Source organism: Macaca fascicularis, chromosome 2, assembly GCF_037993035.2.
Source record: "Macaca fascicularis isolate 582-1 chromosome 2, T2T-MFA8v1.1".
Classification (NCBI taxonomy): Eukaryota; Metazoa; Chordata; class Mammalia; order Primates; family Cercopithecidae; genus Macaca; species Macaca fascicularis.
This window is the reverse complement of record NC_088376.1, coordinates 143,199,013-143,219,657: the sequence shown is the minus strand read 5'-3', so window position 1 is coordinate 143,219,657 and position 20,645 is coordinate 143,199,013. Positions and strand designations below refer to the sequence as shown.

The following is a 20,645-nucleotide window of genomic DNA, read 5'->3' as shown; positions in this document are numbered from 1 at the left end:
CCTGTCTAAATCAATCAATCAATCAATCAGGCATAATAGTACCAACATTACAAGGCTGGGTGAGGGTTACCTAAATGAATACCCATGAATCACTTAAAATAGTGCCTGGCACATAGTAATCACTCAGTAACTAAGACGTTGGTCTTATTCTTTTTCAGCAAACATCTCTTAAGCACCTAACTTATGCCTGACCTTGTGTGTATAGTGATTACTGGGCTTATAGAGATAAAAGGTTTTGCTTACCTTCCTGAATTTGCACTTCAGGCTCTGCACAAACCTTTGGTAATGTCTCTTCTTTTTTTGTAGGGAAACGTTCACTGATGAATTCATGAATGAAAGATGATTACTTTTTCCCTGATCAGGGCTTGGGCTGCTGTTTCATGTGTACCATCTTAAGGACTGTGAGGCCCAAAAAAGGCTCTGCCACTTAGATACAAAGGCATTTCTCCTCCTCTGAGCCTCAGTTTCCTCAACTGTAAGACTGGGGTGGGGGAGATTTAATTCCTGACTTGCAGGGTTTGCAAAGTGAAACAAATGTGGCCAGGCTCACAGAGGCATGGTGAAGACTCAAGCGCCTCCTGTAGTGTAAAGAGTGAAGATGGCCTTTGGCTCCATGAAGGGTTTCCTAAGAGGGCAGGGACAGCTTCTTGGTCCCTGACACAATAGCACACACTAGGGCCAAGAGCAGGGTCTCATCACCTCACTCATAAACAGTGGCTGAGGTTGACACGGGGGATCCCTGTGGGAATCAGAACTCCTAGGACTGTAGGTGACAGAAACTCCTCTCCAGCTAGCCTAGGGGAAACTGATAAATGCAGGGTGAAGAATGCGTGGGTAGGGTATCTCCAGTAAGCCCAAGGGAAAGGCAGAGATGCAGCAGGGCCAGGGAAGCCAAGGGGCTCGCTCGCACTCTCTCTCTCTTTCTCTCTTTCTTTCTCTCTCTCTCCCTCTCTTCTCCCACCTTCCTTCCCTCCCTCCCTCTCTCTCTCTCCTTCCCTCTTGTCTCTCTCTGGGTCAGCCTCTCAGCTCCATTCCCTCACGTCAGCCCTCTCTATGTAGCAGCAAACATAGCCTCCAAGAGAGAAACTGCATTTTCTTCCTTAGCTCCTGACTAAAAAATCCAGGGAAAGATCCTGATTTGGCCCAGCTTGGGTCACGTGTTAACCCCACCCATCCCCAGACCTATTAATTATGGAATGGTGGGGCGGGTGGAGATGCACACCATAGAAATTGTATCTGGGGTCCCACTAGACTTCGAGACCCCCCATGAGGGAAGCCACCACTTTAACCCTTCAGAATGTCTGACATTGTACACTTCACACACTTAGCACTTCCATTGTGCAGTGGCCCTAATGAATGTCATCTCCCCAGTTAGACTATAAGCTCCATAGGATCCACAACTCTGTAATCCCAGCACTTTGGGAGGCCGAGGCGGGCGGATCACGAGGTCAGGAGATTGAGACCATCCTGGCAAACACGGTAAAACCCCGTCTCTACTAAAGATACGAAAAAAGTAGCCGGGCGTGGCGGCGGGCGCCTGTAGTCCCAGCTTCTAGGGAGGCTGAGGCAGGAGAATGGCGTGAACCCGGGAGGCGGGGAGCTTGCAGTGAGCGGAGATCCCGCCACTGCACTCCCGCCTGGGTGACACAGCGAGACTCCGTCTCAAAAAAAAAAAAAAAAAGATCCACAACTGTGTCCAGTGCTATTTTCATTCTTTTCTCTTCCTTCGCACCGGCTCACCACACAGGAGACAGCAACACAGAGCACACTGCTAGTCACATGGTCACAGAATGTCCTAAATAAGGGGAGAGATGGAAGAACTAAGGCACAGAGACAGACAGCCATTTTCCCAAAGTCACACAGCTCAAATGAGGCTCTAGGTCGCCTGTGTACCTGCTAGCTTCTCCTCTCTCTTGAGGTTAAAGGCTCCACTTCTACCCCTACAAGGAAGCCCCTGCACAGCTCTAGGCACTTCCTGCCTCCCCAGGCTTATCTGGTACACTCTACACATCTTCAAGGTGGTTACTTTTATAGCTATTTTAATAGTCGCCTGAGGTGCCCACACTGATCTGCTTCCCTGTCAGTCTGGATAAAGGAATTTTTGACTCTGCATTCCAGCCAGGGTGGCCTCTTTTTTCAAACCCACATCCCCTCCCCTCACTTCCAGGGCTTTTGCATGTGTAGTTCCCTCTGTCTGGAACACTGAGTTTGTCTGCTAGGGCTACCTTGACAAAAGACCACAATTGGGGTGGATTAAACAACAGAAATGTATGATCTCAAGTTCTGGAAGCTAACAATTCAAAATCAAGGTGTCAGCAGATTTGGTTCCTTTGAGGCTGTGAGGGAGCATCAGTTCCAAGCTTCTCTCCTAGCTCCTGGTGTTGGCTCGCTATCTTCGGCATTCCATGGCTTGTAACAGCCAACGTCACCCTGATATCTGCCTTCATCTTCACATGACATTCTTCCTGTGCACATGTCTGTCTCCGTGTTCACATTTCCCCTTCTGATAAGAATACCAGTCAAGATTAGGGCCTACCCTAATGACCTCATGTTAACTTGATTATCTCTGTAAAAACCCTATTTCCAAATAAGGTCACTATCTAGGTACTCGGGGTTAGGACCCCAATGTGTTTTCCCCCATCTCAACGAGACAATGCCCACTTACCCATCTATCTCAAGCAAACCTTCCCTGAACACCCCAGACCACTCCAGGCACTGTTGTCTGCTCCTCTGTGCTCTTCCTGCATATTGATACTGGATTGCGGGTATCTATCTGTGTAATTACCAGGTTGCTATCTGTGTCCCTCTCAGACTATCAGCTTCAGAAAGACAGGAGCATGACTCTTCTGTGCACCATTGTAGCCCCAAAGCCCAGTACCTGGCATGTAAAGGTACCAATAAATAACTGTGTCCTGAATGAATGAATTATTGAGAGGTTAATCTTTGCTAATTGCAAAAATGAATAGGAGGTTCTAAGTAAGGGCCTCAGAAGCAGTGAGGTTAATGTTTCCTCCAGAGAAAATGAATTTACTGTGGGATCCACGAGGGCTAAACCCCTGCCCTCACACACCCTCACCACCCTTTGACTAATGGTCATTGCCTCTTCCTCCCTCCCACCTGGTCACCCTAGGGAGAATCCATATCAGCCTGGCCATGCAGGGGAGGCCTCACAAAGCCCTGGGAAGCCAGAGGTGAGTCAGACGGGATGGTAAGGTGAACAGCTCTGAAACCGGAACCCTGGCATATAGCTGGGGGCAGGAGGGTTCACCGAAGGTAATGGTGCTTGCTTTAAAATTCAAGGGGCCCAAGGGAGCATCATCTTTCAGGAAGGCACCACTAGTTGATAAGAGGCCAAGTGTGCCTCAAGCTCCAGGTACCTGAGGTTGCTGCGCTAGCACGGCCTGTGAAAGATGCCAAGGGTGGACTTGACTTTATAAGTCCTCTCCTCATCCCCCTCCCCATGATTGGGCACAACTGTAAGGGCCATAAGAACTTACCCTCTGTGGTCTTTACTTTTGCTTATATGAGCAGGGGGAGGTGGAGAGAGACCAGGTGGGCACCTTGAGGGACCCTCATTTGGCTGAATTACAGCAACTCAACCTGCCTCAAAGGAATTCCAGCCCCCTTGCTTCCTAGGGACCCTTGGGAATACCTCATAGGCAGCCGAATCCCAAAGGGAAAAATGAAGGTCTCCCCAAACCCAGCCCAGGACAAGGGCCAAGTTGGAAAAAATGACTTGGAGACCAGTCACCACGTTTTTCCCCAGTGAAAGGCTGACTCATTGCAACAGGCCTGGGCTGGCTGGGACTTGAGCCGGTGGCTTGGAACATGCTTGGACAGTGAGCGCCTTGTCTGAAAGGCAGACCGTGAGAAGCCACGGGTCAGGGGAGCCAAGGCCACTGCCCTAAGAAACACCCTTTGCACTGCCACGTGAGCCCCAGGGGAAGAAGGGGCCAGGTGGGTGTCCATGCTGCCTCCCGCTCAGACTCTGGAGACCTAGGCTCACCTTGCTGGATAAGGTCTAGAGAGGCCTTAAGCCCCAGGGCAATTAAGCGCTAAGGTCCTGAGACATGAGTATTCTGATCCTTCCTCCCCATACGAAGTGCAAACTGAAAACACAAAGCTTAAAATAAATTTAGAGAAACCCCAATAAGGCCTCGATTTTAATCATAAGATGATCTCCATGTTTTTCTTTGAAATATCAAAAAGAAATTATTTTCCAATTTTGGGGAAATGGAAGGGAGCTGGGGCTGCTTTCCCAGTGTTTTGAGCACACACCAGGTCTACCTGATGGGTAATTCAGCAGTGTGCACACAGTGGGGAGCTTATCTCTGACCCTCTTCCCTCCTCATGCCTCTGTCCATTTTGACATCCTGGGCTCTTTCAGCCAGGACTTTTGAGTCATATGTTGAGTTAAATCCTGTCTGTGCCATCTGCTTGCTGTGTGACCTTGGGTGAGTCACTTAATCTCACTAAGTCTCAATTTCTGTAAATGTAAAAATGGAGATTGCACCAGATAATGCATGCATAGTGCCTAGTACAGTACTTAGCACACAGTCTGATTGATATATATATCAGAGAGATCTCATGTATACACCACACACATATGTATATATTTACACTTTAGAGTGAGTAAGTTCCTATAAATGTCATTGTTTCCTTTCATTTACTTTTTTATTTTCTTTTATTTTTAAGTTGAATTAAATTTTTATTTTGAGATGGGGTCTCACTCTGTCACCTAGGCTAGAGTGCAGCGGCGTGGTCATGGCTCACTGCAGGCTAAGACCCTCTCACCTTAGCCTCCTGAGTAGCTGGGACTACAGGTCCATACCACCATGACTGGCTAATGTTTTAATTTTTATTTGTAGAGACAGAGTTTTTGCTATGTTGCCCAGGCTCCTTTCATTCATTCAATCAACAAATGCTTGAGCACCTACCACATACCTGATTGTAGCTAGATGCTGTATATTCTACATTAGGATTTCTTTTCATCCTCACAGCAGTCTCTACAAGATCACTAATATCCCCATTTGAAGGATGAGGAAACAGATTCAGGAAGGTGAAAGAACTTTCCCAAGGTCACACAGCAGAGTCTGGATTCACTTGTTCATTCAGGAAACATTGACTGAATTTCAGCTTTGTTTCAGGCTAGGCACTGGGAGCACTGCAGTGAATGAGTTAGGGCCCCCATCCCAGGACCCTCACAGCCTATTGAGTGTTCTTTGCACCTTTTTCGAACCCCTTTTCATCTCTCTAATTGTTAAGGTCCCTGTTAAAAGCTCCTATGTGCATGTGGGCAGGGAGAGCCTTCTCCAGATCTTCCATTCACCCTTTTAAGGGAGTTGCCTTCTTCCCAGGGTGTAGGGTTGGCCCTGCCCAAGGCTGAGCTGGCAAAACCAAAAAAGCATCCTGCCTCTCCTTTGCACATCATCCCCTCGGACTGCTGGGTGCAAATGTCCATGACAACCTTGAACTCCATTCTCGTCCCCCACTCCACTCCTCTTGTGGCACTTCATGATAGATATTACAGAAATACCACATGTTCATTATAAAATTTTTTAAAAAAGGAAAATATAGAAAAGCAAAAATCTTAAAGAAACAATAACCAATAATTCTAAATCCTGCTAAGGTGGTTAAAATTTTATTGTATTGCCTGCCAGACCGTTTTCCTCTGTAACTACAATACAATTATTAAAATAATAATAATAACACTAATTTTAGCTAACTCTGACATGGAGCTTCCTCTGTGCCAGAGACTGTTCTAAGCATCTTAGACATTGAAACTCATTTAATCCTCACAACAACTCACTAGGCTAAATACTATTGTCCTCATTTTACAGTTGTTCAAAGTGAGGCAGAGAGAACATTTAGAAGCATACATATTATTATTTTTTAAAAATGGGACCAGTCTGAACATACTATTTTGCGGCCTACTTTTTCTCCCTTTACAACAAATAAAAAATAATAAATTTACTTTCCTAACATAATTTTTCATGACTATTAGGATTCCAGTATTTGCATATATTGTAAGTTATTCAACCAGTCTCCTTCTCAGCCATTTTTCTGATTTTCTTTTTCTTTCCTTCCCTCTGTCCCTCCCTTTCTTCCTCCTTTTTTGTTTTACCTATGAATGGCAACAAAGATGTCCAATCTTGTAGCTTAGTCTTTGAAAACCTGATTAATAACTTCTTGGCTGGGCGTGGTGGCTCAGGCCTATAATCCCAGCACTTTGGGAGGCCAAGGCAAGAGGATGGCTTGAGGTCAGGAGCTTGAGACCAATCTGGTCAACATAGCAAAACCCTGTCTCTATTTTTTATTTAAAAATTAATTAATTAATTTTAAAAATCATATTTAGGATAACTCCTAGAAGTGGAATCATTTGGTCTCAAGTTATACATGTTCTAAGCTTTCTGACATCTCTTGCAAACTGCCTCCAAGACAGGCAACAACATTGGATTCTAAAGGAGGATGACCTGTGTCCCACGGAGTGATACCCATCAGAATGACAGATGCTCATGACATTGACCCAGCAATTCCATCTGGGAGTTTACCCCATAAATATTGTTAGAGACTTGCAAAATGACATGTGTATAAAATTACTTATTGCAACTCTGCTGGTGATAGCAAAAGATCAAAAATAATCCAGATGTTCATAATAGGGAACTAGTCAAGTAAATTATAGGACATCTATACAATGAGATACTGCGTAGTTGTAAAAAAGAATTAAAAGCCTTTCTATGTATTCATGTGGATAGCTCCTCAAGAAATACTAAGTGCAGAACAGTGTGAACAGCATGCTATTTTTGTGTGGAAAAAGGGGACAAATGACAGCCCACATCCATATTTATATGCACAGGCATAAATAAACTCTATTTTAAAAAACATTATTATTTTTTGAGACAGGATCTCACTCTGTCACCCAGGCTGGAGTGCAGTAGCAACGATCATGGCTCACTCCAACCTGGGCTCAAACTATCCTCCCACCTCAGCCTCCTGAGTAGCTGGGGTTACAGGCATGCACCACCACACCCTGATAAGTTTTTAATTGTTTATAGAGATGGGATCTCACCATGTTGCCCAGACTGGTCTTGAACTCCTGGGCTCAAGTGATCCTCCCACCTTGGCCTTCCAAAGTGCTGAGATTACAGGTATGAACGAACATGGCTGGCCAATAAACTCTAAAGTAGTTAAAACAGTGCCTACTTGCCTACTTGTGGGTGAGTTTGGTGAAGGCATAGAGACCAGGATGATGGATAGGGACAGGGAACAAATTCTTTTTTCTGATCACTTTTTATATTTTTAAAATTTGAAAACAATCTATATTCTTATTTAGAGAACTAGTCTAAAAGGTTGCCTTTTTATACTGTTAAATATTTTTAGGTGTGATAATATTATAGTCATTTTTATAACACTTTTCTTTTAGAGATATATCCTAAATATTTTAGAAATATTTACAAATGAAATTATAGGATATCTGGATTTGCTTCAAAATAATACATGAGCAGGGGACGTGGATGGGTATATATTACAGATGAAACTGACTTGGACATGAATTAATGACTAATGAAGCTGGGAGACTGATAAGTGGAGGGTTCATTATGCTATTCTATCTACTTAAAAAATTATTGAGGTGAAATCTACATATAAGTAACCATTTTAAAGTGAACAAGTCTATGCCATTTATTACATTCACAATGTTGTGCAACCCCCCTGCCCCATGGCTAGTTCCAAAATATTTCTATCACTGCAAAGTAAAATCCCTGTACCCATTTTATTCCCATTTTCTCCCTCCCTCATCCCTTGGCAACCATCAGTCTGTATTGTGTCTCTATGGATTTATTTATTCTGTATATTTCATATGAGTGGAACCATAGAACATGTGACTTTTTTTGCCAGGCTTCTTTCCCTTATCATAATGTTTTTGAGGTTCATCCATGTTGTAGCATATACCAGTACTTTAATAATTTTTTTGCGGCTCTATAATACCTCATTGTATGTATATACCACAATTTGTTTATCCATTTAACTGTTGATTGACATTTAGGTTGTTTCCACCTTTTGACTCTTGTGAACAGTGCTATGAACATACGTGTCCATGTATTTGTTTGCGTTCCTGTTTTCAATTCTTTTGGGTATGTAACTCTTAGAAATGGCATCGGGTAATATGGTAATTCCATATTTAACTTTTTGAGGAACTGCCAAACTTTTTTCTATAGTGGTTTCATCATTTCACATTCCCACTGGCAATATACAAAAGCTTCAGACTTCTTCACATCCTCGACAACATTTGTTATTTTCCATTGTTTTGTTGTTATTATTATTAATATCATACCCATCCTAGTGGGTGTGAAGTGGTATCTCATTGTGGTTTTGATTTGCATTTCCCTGATGACTAATGACATTGAACATATTTTTATGCACTTGTTGGCCATTTGTATATCTTCTTTGGAGAAACGTATATTGTTGTTTCTACTTTTGAATATGTTTTAAATTCTCCACAGTAAAAGAGATACAAAATATTAGATATTTTATTTAAAACTTTAAGAAACAGGTTTTTTTTTTCCATCTGAGAAGAGAGTGGTTTTTCCCTCCTTTCTCCCCCTGGCTTGAATTCCCCTGAGACCCTTGCATAATTCCCACCCCCGCATCCCCATCCGCAATTCGGTTTCAAAAAAACATATTTGCTCTTCAAACAAATAAGCACAAGTTTCTTCCCTTTTGCCTCCTCAAAAGTGGGTGCAGGCGTGGGAGAACAGGGCCGGGACTTAGGGTGAGCAGAGGCTGGCTGCCCTACTTCCTTTGGTCCTAGCCTGAGGCTGGTCCCCCTACCCAGCAGCCTTGTGACACCCTCATGTCCCACCTCCACATTTTTGCTGAGAATCCCCAGGGAAGGGAGGGCCCCATCTATAGTGGAAGAAACCTTCTGGGCCCAAATCCAGCCACATCACAAGACTGGATGGCCCAGCCGCGAGACGAGCATGTCAGTGGCTTCCATGGCCAATGGGAGAGGCTTCACCCGGCTCATGTTCTGCTGTGGTTGTCGGGCCAAACAGATGGCTGGGGATAAACAGGGGGTGGTGCTGGGTGGGGTGTGTGTTGGGGTGGCTTTGAATGGCCTCAGCCTCCCTCTGGATCCTAGGGAAAGAGGCGAGTGAGGTGAAGGCAGTGCCTGAGGAAGGGGCTGTCCTTTGTGGCCTTCAAAACTTGTTTGTGATGTCTTTTCAGCAATAAAACTCTTGTTCAAACAAACTATTACAGCAGTAAGACAGAAAAAGGAAGCTGTTCCTGCCGATGAAGGGTGAGAAACCTGGAGCCTTCCCTCCCTGCACGCCACGTGGCAGATACCTCAGGGAAAGCTGGGTCTCAGGAGAACACGCCGATCCCGTTAACACACAGTCTTCCTATGAAACCATGTGGGAACTCAACACGTGCTGTCTCCTCTCTAACCTGAGATCCTGGCCCGTTCCACAAAGCGAGGCAGTCTCTCGTATACCCCTCACCAGCCAAGTACTGGGATGGTGGCCAAAGGGGAAGAGACAGGCCAGGGTGTGGGTGGGCCAAAGAAATCTGAGAGGGACAGGAGCTGTGGTGGCCCGGTCTCTAAGCCTGCAGAGGCTCCCTTCCAGAGAGAGAGCTTGGAACTCAGTCTCTGCCTCCCTCCTTCTCTCCCTCCCTCCAGCAGAACTGCCCTGCCCCAGGTGGTTCACACCTTGCTAGTCCCCTAGGCTTATACCTTTCCTAACCTTAGGAGAGACATGAGAAAAGGAATCTCTCCCCTTCCCCACAGAATCCTTTTTTTTTTTTTTTTTTTTTTTTGAGACAGGATCTCTCTCTGTCACCCTGGCTAGAGCGCAGTGGCACAATCATGCTCACTGCAACTCTGCCTCCTGGACTCAAGTGATCCTTCCACCTCAGCCACCCAAGTAGCTGGGACTACAGGCATGCACCACCACACCTGGCTAATTTTTGTATTTTTTGTAGAGATGGGATTTTGCCATGTTGCCCAGGCCGGTCTCAAACTCCCAGTCTCAAGTGATCCTCCCACCTAGGCCTCTCAAAGTGCTGGGATTACAGCCATGAGCCACCGTGCCTGGCCCACAATACTTTGATATAGTTTCTTCAAGCCCAGATTCTGGTTCTTAGCACAGTCAACCTATGGAGTGCCTCCCCTGCCCCCCATATTCCGTGATAGTCATGCTGGGTTAGTTTCTCTAACCAGAGGATGGGCCCATTCTTCGCTGTGGGATGGTGTGTGGGGACATTGGTAAGGAACAAATAAAGACTTGGGCAAATAACTTTATTATGAGGTTGGTTATCTCATCCACAGGCTGAGCATGATGCTCAGTACCGACTCCGCAGGGCTATTTGGAGGATTAAATGAGATAATGTGTATCAAAGCCCAACATCACAGGAGCTCCGTGTAGAAGCAGTTCCATACCAGAAAGTGGGATGGCTTTGTCCCTTACATGTTGTGTCACCTCAGATAAGGCATTTCCCCTCTTTGAACTCCAGTTTTCTCATCTGTAAAATGAGCATGTTTAAAAATTTTTTACTTAAAAAAAGAGGCATATTAATATCTACCATTCACAGTTGCTGTAAGTAGAGGCAATTCACATGAAGTGGTTAATACCTGGCACAAAGAAATTACTCAAAACAGGATAGTAATAATTGTAATTATTACTACTTTTACTACTATTAACTTAATTAGAAGGGCAGTGTGGTTTTATAGTTAAGCAAACTTTGCAGCCAAATTACCTAGGTTTAAATTACAATTCATCACTGGAGCTGTGTCACTTTAAGCAAATTACTTACCCTTTCTGTGCCTACAGTTCATTAACTGTATACTAATTTACCTATTTCATGGACTTGCTGTGATAATTAAGTTATTGTATGTAGAGCACTTTGCAGAGTGCCTGGCAAATAGTAAATGCTACAAACACATTTGCTGTAATTTTTATTAGTAATAAATATCCATATTTGTATTATTATAGTCATTAACAACTCGACTCTGTGAAAGCCTTCTCCTTGGATCCAATTAGGAGATCTACAGACCAACAGATCCACCATCCTACAAAACGTTTAGCCCCCTCAGAAGCTGTGTGACCCTGGGCTAGTTACTTCTCCTCTCTGAGCCTGCTTTTATTTATCTATAAAATGTGAATTGTAATAGTACCCATAATGATACTTCTAGGTTGTTTGACGTGCATTAGTGAGCGATGACCCGTGGGAAGTTTCTAGCTTCTAGTTAATTAAGCCCTGGTCCCCGTGCTCTGCCTAAATCCAGCTCCCTACCCCACCCAGCCCTCCCTCCCACCCCTGACGGGGAGCGCTCGAGTTCCCTCCTGCTGGGCGCGAGGGAAGGGGGGGCGTCCTGCGCCCGCTGCCAGGCCCTATTTCTGGGGGCCGAGCGATCCCGAGGCCTTGCCAAGCTTCCCCGGGGATCAGGTTTCTGCTGACGCGGTGCCAGGCACGTCTGCTTCCAGGAACCGGCAGCCGCTTTTAGCCGCGGGCCGCACATGAAAGGGCTGCAGTCGGAAACGTGACGTTGTGTCAACAGGCGAGGCAGGTCAGCGCTGGGTGAGACCATCCCGGCAGGCCCGGCGGATCACGCCCTGTCTGAAGGCGGCCAGATCCCCAGCCTCCGCTCCCCTGCCTCCTGCCACCTCTTCTTGGCCCCGGAGCCAGCGCTTCGCCCCCTGAAACTCACACACCCCGCTTTTTAAACAGAAGTCCTCTTTGTCCGCAGTGGGCATTAGGCTGGGGTGCACGCCCCTCCCCCGCACCTCCCTCTGAGCGCACTTGGATGCAGCTAAAACTGGGCTAGAGGAAAGGTTAAGGGCGAACTGGAAGCAGAAAATGAAGTGGAGGGACAGCTGCAACTTTAGGGGCTATTTGACAGGGGCAGGTTCCCATAGGGGGATTCTGGGTTGACTGCGTGGAACCCTCAAATATTTTTTTTTAGTTCAGGTTGCTCCAACCACTTCCTCCTTTCCCCATAGCTACTCCTCCCGCAGTGGCCTAGGAAAAAGAGAGGGTCATGCAAAAAGAGTTTGGTCTTGATTTCAACCCCCGGCTGTATCACCAGGATAAGTTTGATTTGTTGGGCTTTTTCCAAAAAAGTCTAGCTAGAGAGGTCTGGCAACTCATGGAGCAATTGAGGTGTTTCACAGGCATGAGACCTGGAAGCCCAGGCGCTGAGCTGGGAGAAAGGGTGGCACACAGAATTTGCCATCTGCCTGCTACAGGACTTGCGGGAAGGGCTCGGAATTCTTCTTTTATGGAGTCAAAAGCAGGCGTGGAGAGGGAGGTGATAGACCACCAGCTATCGATGCCAGGTTTCCAACTCCTGGTCCCGGCTCCTTGCACAACAGCCTGTGTGGCCTGGGGACAGTTATGTGCATTCCGTATGCATCTAGCACAAGCAGAAAATGCTCACTTTCACCTGCGGGCCCGTGAGGAGACAGGGAAGGTGACATGTGAAGCAGTCTTCATGGTCAGCTGGAGCCTCTGCCTGACTGAGAAATCCCTAGGGACAGCTTCCCGGCTGTGCTCCACACAACCAGGGGGTTCTGGCAGCTTTGGGAGCTGGAGCCTGTTGAGTCAGGCGCTGGCCATCAGGAAACATCACGATACCCCTGAGAGGGAGTATCCCACAGGAATGTTGCAAATCAAGGCAAAGGAGAGAGGCAAAAATACACGACTGGGTCATTTCCCACCTTTCCCATGGAATTTTTTTTTTTTTTTTTCAATAAGAGCACTTGTCTAAGGAACACCCAATATTCATTCACGCACAAACACACCGGAGAGGAAGTCCAGGAAGGATGTAGAAAATAATTATGGAATGTTGCCTCCAGCAGGAATAAGACAGGATATGGCAAATCCATTAGACCTTCATAGATTTGAAAAAGCTAGACTGCTTTGGCAAAGAGGTGCTATCCCAGCATCAATTAGTATTGCATAATAATCCAGTAAATCTTTTCTCAATGTGCCTCTCCCTCCAGCAGGCTCCCCAGACACTGCAGCCCACGGTATCATACCTTGGTTTTCTGTCAAGTTCCAAGGACCACGATGAAAGCAGGTGGGGGAAAATATGCTTTTTACTTAACTCTGGAGAGGTAGAGGATGATCGTGTACCCCTGGCAAGGGTTAAAAAAAAAATTAAACCAATATTTACCTGCCAAGTTGACTAAGCTTATTCTGATTGAATACAAAGCACATGAAAAGCTGAATGAAATTACACTGAGATTAACTGGTTTGCTTAAGCCAAGAAGGAAGGACATGGGAGTCAGCCATATCACACCAATTGAGTTATTTAAAAAAAATTCAGGAGACCATCTTTCTCTTCCACAGGAAAAGAATTATTTTATTAAGTATTTTAAAACAACTACTTAACATTTACTCATAGATAAAAATATTTACAATTTTACACCTTCAGGAAGGCTCCAAAATATAAACACTGTACCTCTCCCTAGAGAAAAAAAAAATTATTCTTCTCTTCAAAAACAGGAATACATTCATTTTTTTCTCACTGTGTGAATCAAGTAATTATACAAATAAACATCTGAAACATTTTCCTTTTTTAATATATTTATATAATATATATTTATAACAGCTTTACAAATAAAGGCAACGACTTAATACCGAAATAAAAACAGGAAAAGAAAAAGTTAAAACACGATCAGCAATCAGGCATAGTGCATTTTGAAAAGCTGCTGCGGGGCTAGCTGGACACATCGGGAAAACAAGTACTCTGGACCAAAAATAAAACTTCTTTGAAGGAGACAGAATCCTTTTTAGCAATAAGGACACTCCATATGCCGTTGGGCAAGAGGAATTAGCCTACAGAAAGGATCTGGCGGTGCCAAGGCTTGGTTAGGCCTTTGAGAAGCTAAGCTTGGTTAAAAGGAGTTTTAGGATGGAACTGAAAACTGAGTCTAGTTCTGTTTGAAGGCAGCAGTTTGTTACTCAGCTTTGTGCCCTTTGGGGTGCTCGTTCGGGGTGTCTGTGTCTCTCAGACCTTGGTTTGGATCCCTGAACAGTAAGTACTAATGGTTAGACCTAGAAACAGGTGCCAGAAGCCCAGGGAACTCCTGTCTCCCTCCCTCCTGGGCAGCTCAGCTTGTACAAGGGGGCCACTTTCAGTTCCTTAGTAAGCTAATCACTATGAAAGCCTGAGTAGGGAACTACATTCTCTTTATTCCTCCGAGGCAGGGGTGGGGAGCAGACCTGCAGAAACCTCCCCAAACCACTACCGTGTTATGCCAGTGCCTGCTACCTCACCATGTTAGCAGAAAGCTCGGTCTGACTGCTCTCTCCCCATCGTCTGGTGAGTCACGTCGACAATAAAGGGAAAAGGGTGGGGTCCTAACAGCTGGTTGGGAGCTGAGCCCTGGAAAGCCCTCTTTTGAAAGTACCTTCTGCTGAAAGCCACAGACCCAGCTCCCAAACTGAAGAGTGACTCACAGACCAAGACTTTGAAGCTTTTGAAAATCCAGCTGATGTGTATCAAAGGGGGCTATTCTCTGGGTGGGGAAAAGCCCAGAAGTCTGCTACAATCCCCCCAAGTCTCCTGATGTCAAGCAATCCTTCGTGACTTCCCTATGCCAAAAGGAGCTTTAAAGTCCTAGACCAACAGGCAGGCACACATGTGCACGCACACGCACATACACACATACACACACACACACACACACACACACCCTGAATCTTCTCTCCATGCCTCAGATTATCTCAGTATACACAATGCAACAATCTTGCAGCATTCACAAAAACTTTTTTGTTGTTTTTTAGGAAGTAGCGAGGAAGGAAAGCAAAGCAGCAGGATCCCCTAGAGTTTAGTCTTTGGTTTCTAAGTTTAAAGGGGGGATCGGCTTCAGGGCTTGGAGCAAGACAGAAGAGTCGACGGACGGATGAGCTGGCAAGGGAGAAGGGAGTCTCTGGGGCATGAGCAAGGGAGCCGAGATCTTGTCTGGGTTCATGAAGCTAGAGAGGGCTGCGGCAGAGGCGTTGAGGCCTGGGTATAGCACTGGCACCGAGGTGGGATACCAGCACTTCTCCAGCATGGGCAGGTAGGCGGTCGCTGAAGGTGGGATCAGGTAGAAGGGCAGGCAGAAAGGAGGCTGGTGTGGGTGTGGGCCCAGGAACGGGGAACTGATCAGGTCACTGCTAGTGAAATGGCCTTCATCATCCGAAAGCTGCATCCGGTTCTTTTTTGTGGGGGGTTCTTCGGATTCTTGCTTAATTGCGCCGATCCTTTCTCCCATGGTGAACCTGCGTCCGTGGTCGCTTTTGAAGCACGGCTGGTCACTGCGCAAGTCGCCCTTCTCCGATTCTCCTCCGTAGCCACTGTCTGTGTCCGTGTCGCTGCCGCTCTGCTCCCCACTCGAGTGAGCGAAAGTCCGCTGGATGACTGGCACGCAGTTTTTCCCAGGACCTTCCGAGCCTTTGGCCGGAGAGCTGGGTTTTTCCTTGAAGTCCATCACTTTGGGAGCTGGGTCTGATGGCTTCCTGGAGGTACCACCCTGCAGCAGCTCTGAGACCACCCGGTGGAGGTGGGTGACAAGCTGCGAAGACTTCAGGTCCCGAGTGTTCTCGTGCTTTGCCAGGTACTGAAGCACCTCCCGGGCACAAGTCTGGAAACCTGAGCAGAACATCTCTTGACCTGTTTCAACATTTCTCCCTGACAGCTCACCTAGGGAAACAAAAATCCAAAGGAAAATGTTTCAGAAGGCCCTGTGGTGCACCTGGATACCTATACGCCAAAAAACCAGGTGCTTTCGTTTTTGTTAAAAAAAGAAATCGCATTTACTGATTTGTGTTCCTAACTCCAAAAGTAGTATGCTCAGAGAAGAATTACACTGAAAAGTATAAATAATTAAATTAAAATAATCCATATACTAACACTCAAATAAAATACGATTTTTAATGTTTGCATAATATCCTATCATGGAAATGGACCATAATTAATAGAGATGAGCTGCTTCCCCTCTTTTGGAATGTCTAGGTGGTTTGTGAGTTTTCCATGTAAGTGAAGCAGCAAAGAACATTCTGATGTATTCATAAACCTGAGTCAATGCATACAACATTGCACCGTGGCAAAATGGGCAGACGCCAGATAGTTATAAAATGAGGAAAAGATTGAAGCAACAATAATCACCTAAAGTAAACTTATTTTCAATGACTTGTAAAAGTTGCAGTCATGCTGTTATCTTTAATTAGGCTCTCTATTTCTATATCTTTTCCACATATTCTATCCATGATCCTCAAGACATTAGGTATGACCATCTTCCTATTTTTAATGAGGAAACTGGCAGAAGCATTTGCTGGGTTTTTGCAATTTTCATCATACGAGCCTTGGAGAGGAAGGCAGAGAATGAAATGAGGGAGTGGGTAGAATAATTCTCCCCAGTCAGTACAGTATTATTTGGAAGAAGTGAGACTAGAAGGTTAGGTGACTCCGATTATCTGGAAGTCTGTTGAAACGAATGATGAAACTTCAGTGGTTTCGCTAGATTGTGCAATTTACCATGATACCTAGTGGCTATTCAGGGAACCACATGAAATGCAGGAAAAACTCCTGCTGTATCCTGCCAGGATCACACCACACACCAAGTGACAAGGAAGCAAAGAAACAGGAAAACACTGGGGCATACCCACGATTTCTTCTCCAATGAAAGAGGGCTAAGAAGACCAACTGTAAAACACCCACAAGGCAAATTATAGGTGCCTTGGCATTTTAAAAGGGAGTAGGGAAATCTCCCAGAACCCAGAGACTCTCAAGCTAAAATGCCACAGGAATATCTTATCATTTCACTAATACGTATTCATGCCAGGTGGCACACTGCATTTCAAATGAAAAGTCTGACCTTTTAGGAAAGATAAAACTGCATCTCCCCCAATGAAGGTGCATAAGCAGTTTGTTGCAGTAATGTTTATTCCATCAGATGTTGAGCCCACAGGCTCTCTATTTGTGCTCAAACTCTTAAAAAGAGGAGAGCCAGAATCAGCACTCACCAGCTTGTAAACCGCTCTGCAGGGCAATGATTTTCTGCTGCTGCTGATCAATTAGGTTTGTTAGTGCTTTCACATGCTTCAAGGTAAGTTCAAGAACCACTGCTTTTTCCAAGTGACCCAAAGTCTAGAAGGAAAAGAGCCTTAGTCAGCGGTGAGGTCAAAGAAGTCCCACCTTTGGGATATTTCTTAGCAAAGAGAAATGTCTCTAAAAGAAAAAAAAAAAAGTGGATAGTCTTTCTTCGTTGGCTGTTCTAACACACATATATATAAAATATATATGATTAAATAATTTAAAAAAGGGTGCCATCTCTCTTTGGAGGCATTTTGGAAGCTGCAACTACCTCAGGAAAACGCTTTGACAGATAAATTTCTCCAGCAGCCTCTGCTGACCTTAACTCAGGGGAATCCAGAGATAACATTTTTCTGCAGGGGTGTCAACTCAGAGAGGGACCTCTATTATGTCTGGCAGCCAATAGGCTTTCCCTACTTCTTTCCTTACACCCTTTCAGAACTTCCAGCTCATTCAGGCTTTTTTGTTCCTCCCAAAATACTTTTTTTTTTTTTCCATTTCCCCAACCAAAGGCTGCCAAGTAGCTGAGGGCTACTGTCAAGAAAGGACAGGCCGTAAAAATCACACACCAAAGCAAGTCCACTTATTTAACAACAAAAAAAAAGGTGGGGGGAGTGGTGGAGGGAAAGGGGTAAATGTGTGTGTTGCTTGGCGTGTTCCTTTAAGTTAGAAAAACTAGGGAATCCTGAAAATCACCAGAAGTTAAACTCTTGAAAAGGAAGGCCAGTTGGTGTTGTAGCCAACTTGGAGAGGTCCAAGCGGTTCTCGCCTCATTTGCATGAGTCAGCCAGAAAACGCAAGGACTGTGGAGGAGGACCACACCACAGAGCCACCCGCCAGCTCTGATCCGCCCGTCTGGTCTGCAGTTCCCCGCGGAACCTGCAGGCGGCGAGTGACCCCCGCCCGCCCTCTGGGCAAAGGACTGGGTTGGAAAGGGGCCAGCTTCTCACTTACTGTAAGTTTGAGATGTTCTGGTAGGAGATCCTTCAGCTGGGCGATGCACTCGTTAATCCGGTCACGTCTCTTTTTCTCGATGAGCCGGTGCGGCAATTTGTAGGTCTCCTGCAAGACGCACGGGGAGGCGGTGGGCGCTTGGGAAAGGAGATGAGAAGCCTATCCTCCCAGCCCCGCAGCACGAGTCCGGCAGAGGAGCAGAATAGCACCCAGAACCATCATCTGCCCCTTCTTTTCCAAGTCACTCAGAAGAGGCACCGAGCCCACACCCTGCATACCCTCGCCAACCTCAAAGCGAGAAAACTTTTCTTGGAAACTCAGCGCGCGCGAGGGGCTGAGCGCAGGGTCCCCAGGGGTGCACTTGCTTACCTTGCTGTCCTCGCTCCGCTTTATTCCCCGTCTTGACTTGTACACTTGGTACATGTGGGCAAAATCCATCCTGCAGGAAGAGAGACCAGGAAGGGTCGTGACTGCTTGCGCACGGCTGCAGGCGTTCTGCCGGGCAAGAACCCCCCGGTGCGCCCGGAGCTGCTCCAAGTTGAGAGTGGCGCATAACATGGGGCTGGAGTTGAGGCTTGAAGGGCCAAGGAGTGCCAACTTACCCTGGTAGGTCTCCGTGCTCCAGTCCCGGTGCTTTGGGCAGGCAGGCGGGGGGTGGTTGCGCGCTGGGGATCCGCTCCATGGTGCGGCGAGCCGGGGCCACTGCGCGCTCCTGTCTGCTCTAGCGGAGCGTCTGGATGAGGACTGTCCTGGAGCGGGCTTCGGGGGTCTCTCCGCAGATGTTCCTCTGAGTCTGAGCTCTTTGAAATCCCCTGGGCTGCTGGAATCTTCGGCTTTGAGATGCAGCTTCAGTTGGGGGCGTGCATGGCCCGGTGTCCCCGCGGCCTCTGGCTCCAACTCAGCGCACAGACTGGCGGTGTGTGCTCCCTGCGCGGTCTGCGCCGTGCGAGCCAAGTGAATGAGAAGTGGGGCGGGCGGGGAGGCGGGAGGGAGCGGGTGGGGGGGGGCGGTTAGGGCGGAGTAGGGGGGGTGGGGGCACAAGCCGAGGAGTAATGGAGAGGCTGCGGGCTGGGTTAAATGGGAGCGAGTGGGTGGGTTGGAGCTACGTGTTCTACCCTGTGACTCCAGGCACGTCTGGCCACTGCCGGGGAGGGAAGGAGCGACCTGCCCGCCCTCCCCCGGCTTCATCACATGAGTCTCACGTGTTGGACAACGCTCCGGCGGCTGCTAGGGAGCCCCCACCCCCAGCCCCGGCCCCCAGGTGTCTGCGGCTGCGGCCGCCTTTCCCCGAAGAGGGGGTGGCAGCGCAACCTGGGTCCTGCCCAGTTGGGTGGGGGGCGCGGAAGCTGAAAGGGACGGGGCTGCTGGGGGAGGGGGAGAGTTGGTAACGTGGGCGAACCTGCCCCAGGGAAATGAAGTAAGTTCCCGTCTCCTGGGAGGGAACGGGGGAGGACGGATCCGCCCGCGTCTGACTCAAGCCGGGAGAGGAATATCCCCTTGCTAGCTCCAGCCCAGCCCTCTTCCTCCTCCCCCGCCCGGCCCGCTTGGAGGAACCGGCGCTCAGCGGAGGGAGTCGCCCGGCCCCCCAGCCTTCCCCAGAGGCTGGGGTTTCTTTCCGTCCTGGCTTCCCTGCCCCCACTGCTCACCCTCGCGTCCAGGAATTGCCCGCCTTGGGGAGGGACCGAGGGGCGGGGCGGATGTCACCCCATGGGAAGCGGGCAGACAGCCAAGCGCAGGGGCAGCTGAGGCTGCCGCCGAGCACGCCGCGCGCACCTGACCGAGGAGGGTGTGAGCCGAGGGCCCCTCGCTCCCCAGGAGCTCCGCTCCCGGGCACAGCCTGCGGGCGGGCGGGCACCTGGTTGCGCAGCCCCCTGGGTGCCCCAGTGTCACCCCCTTCCTCCCGGCCAGTCAAGCACAGAAAGATACCGGGCACGGTGCCCGGTGTTCCCTCCCTCCTCTGCCCCCTCCAGAGCAGAGGCGCCCGGGTCGCCTCCCCTCCGGCTGCAGCGTTACACAACCGCGGCGGCGGCGCCTGCCCTGCAGCAGCGCAGGGCGTGACGCTTCACGTGGCCGGGGCTCAGGTCGCAGCGCCGCGGACCGCGAGCCCCTCTGCGTTGACCCAGGGACTGAGACCCCGGGGACGTGGTGTGCCAACCCGGATCGGCCCTCTCCCTGCCTGTTGGGAACTTCGGCGGCGCTGTTTGCGGTCTGCACCCAGGGCAGGAGGGATGAGAGAGACAAGAAATAAAACCGCCTGTTACACAGTAAAATCTTAGCAATCATGCAGTCGACACATATTTGTTGAGCCCCCTACTCTGTGCTAGGCGCTGTGTTTGTTGATGAATCCGACACGGATCCTGTCCTTGAACTTACAGAACCTCTAGGAAGAGGATAAATTGAGCAATAAAGGAAAGGCAGCCCTGGGAAAATTGTATCGAGGCCACTGGCTGACAGAGGGGAAAAAAAAATGAGAACTTGTGTTGCTTTGTGTTTTTAATTTAATTCTAACCAAGATGCCTAGGTAGAGAAGCGGGGGAGAAGCTAACCCAAAGTCCCGAGCCAGGGGCGGAAAGACCTCCTCCAACGGCCCCAGATCTCTGCAATCTCA

General features: G+C 47.8%; 1 protein-coding gene across 1 annotated transcript; it reads right to left on the bottom strand.

The window, feature by feature from the left end:
- Positions 1 to 14,753: 14,753 nt before the first annotated feature.
- On the bottom strand, positions 14,754 to 18,997 carry BHLHE40 (basic helix-loop-helix family member e40). The gene is made up of 5 exons (XM_005547661.5): positions 18,640 to 18,997; positions 18,407 to 18,476; positions 18,038 to 18,145; positions 17,014 to 17,137; positions 14,754 to 15,691 (listed from the first exon to the last, which is right to left on the bottom strand). The coding sequence occupies exons 1-5, from the start codon at positions 18,717 to 18,719 to the stop codon at positions 14,835 to 14,837; spliced, it is 1,239 nt and encodes a 412-aa protein (XP_005547718.1). The 5' UTR covers positions 18,720 to 18,997; the 3' UTR covers positions 14,754 to 14,834.
- Between the last annotated feature and the right edge of the window lie 1,648 nt (positions 18,998 to 20,645).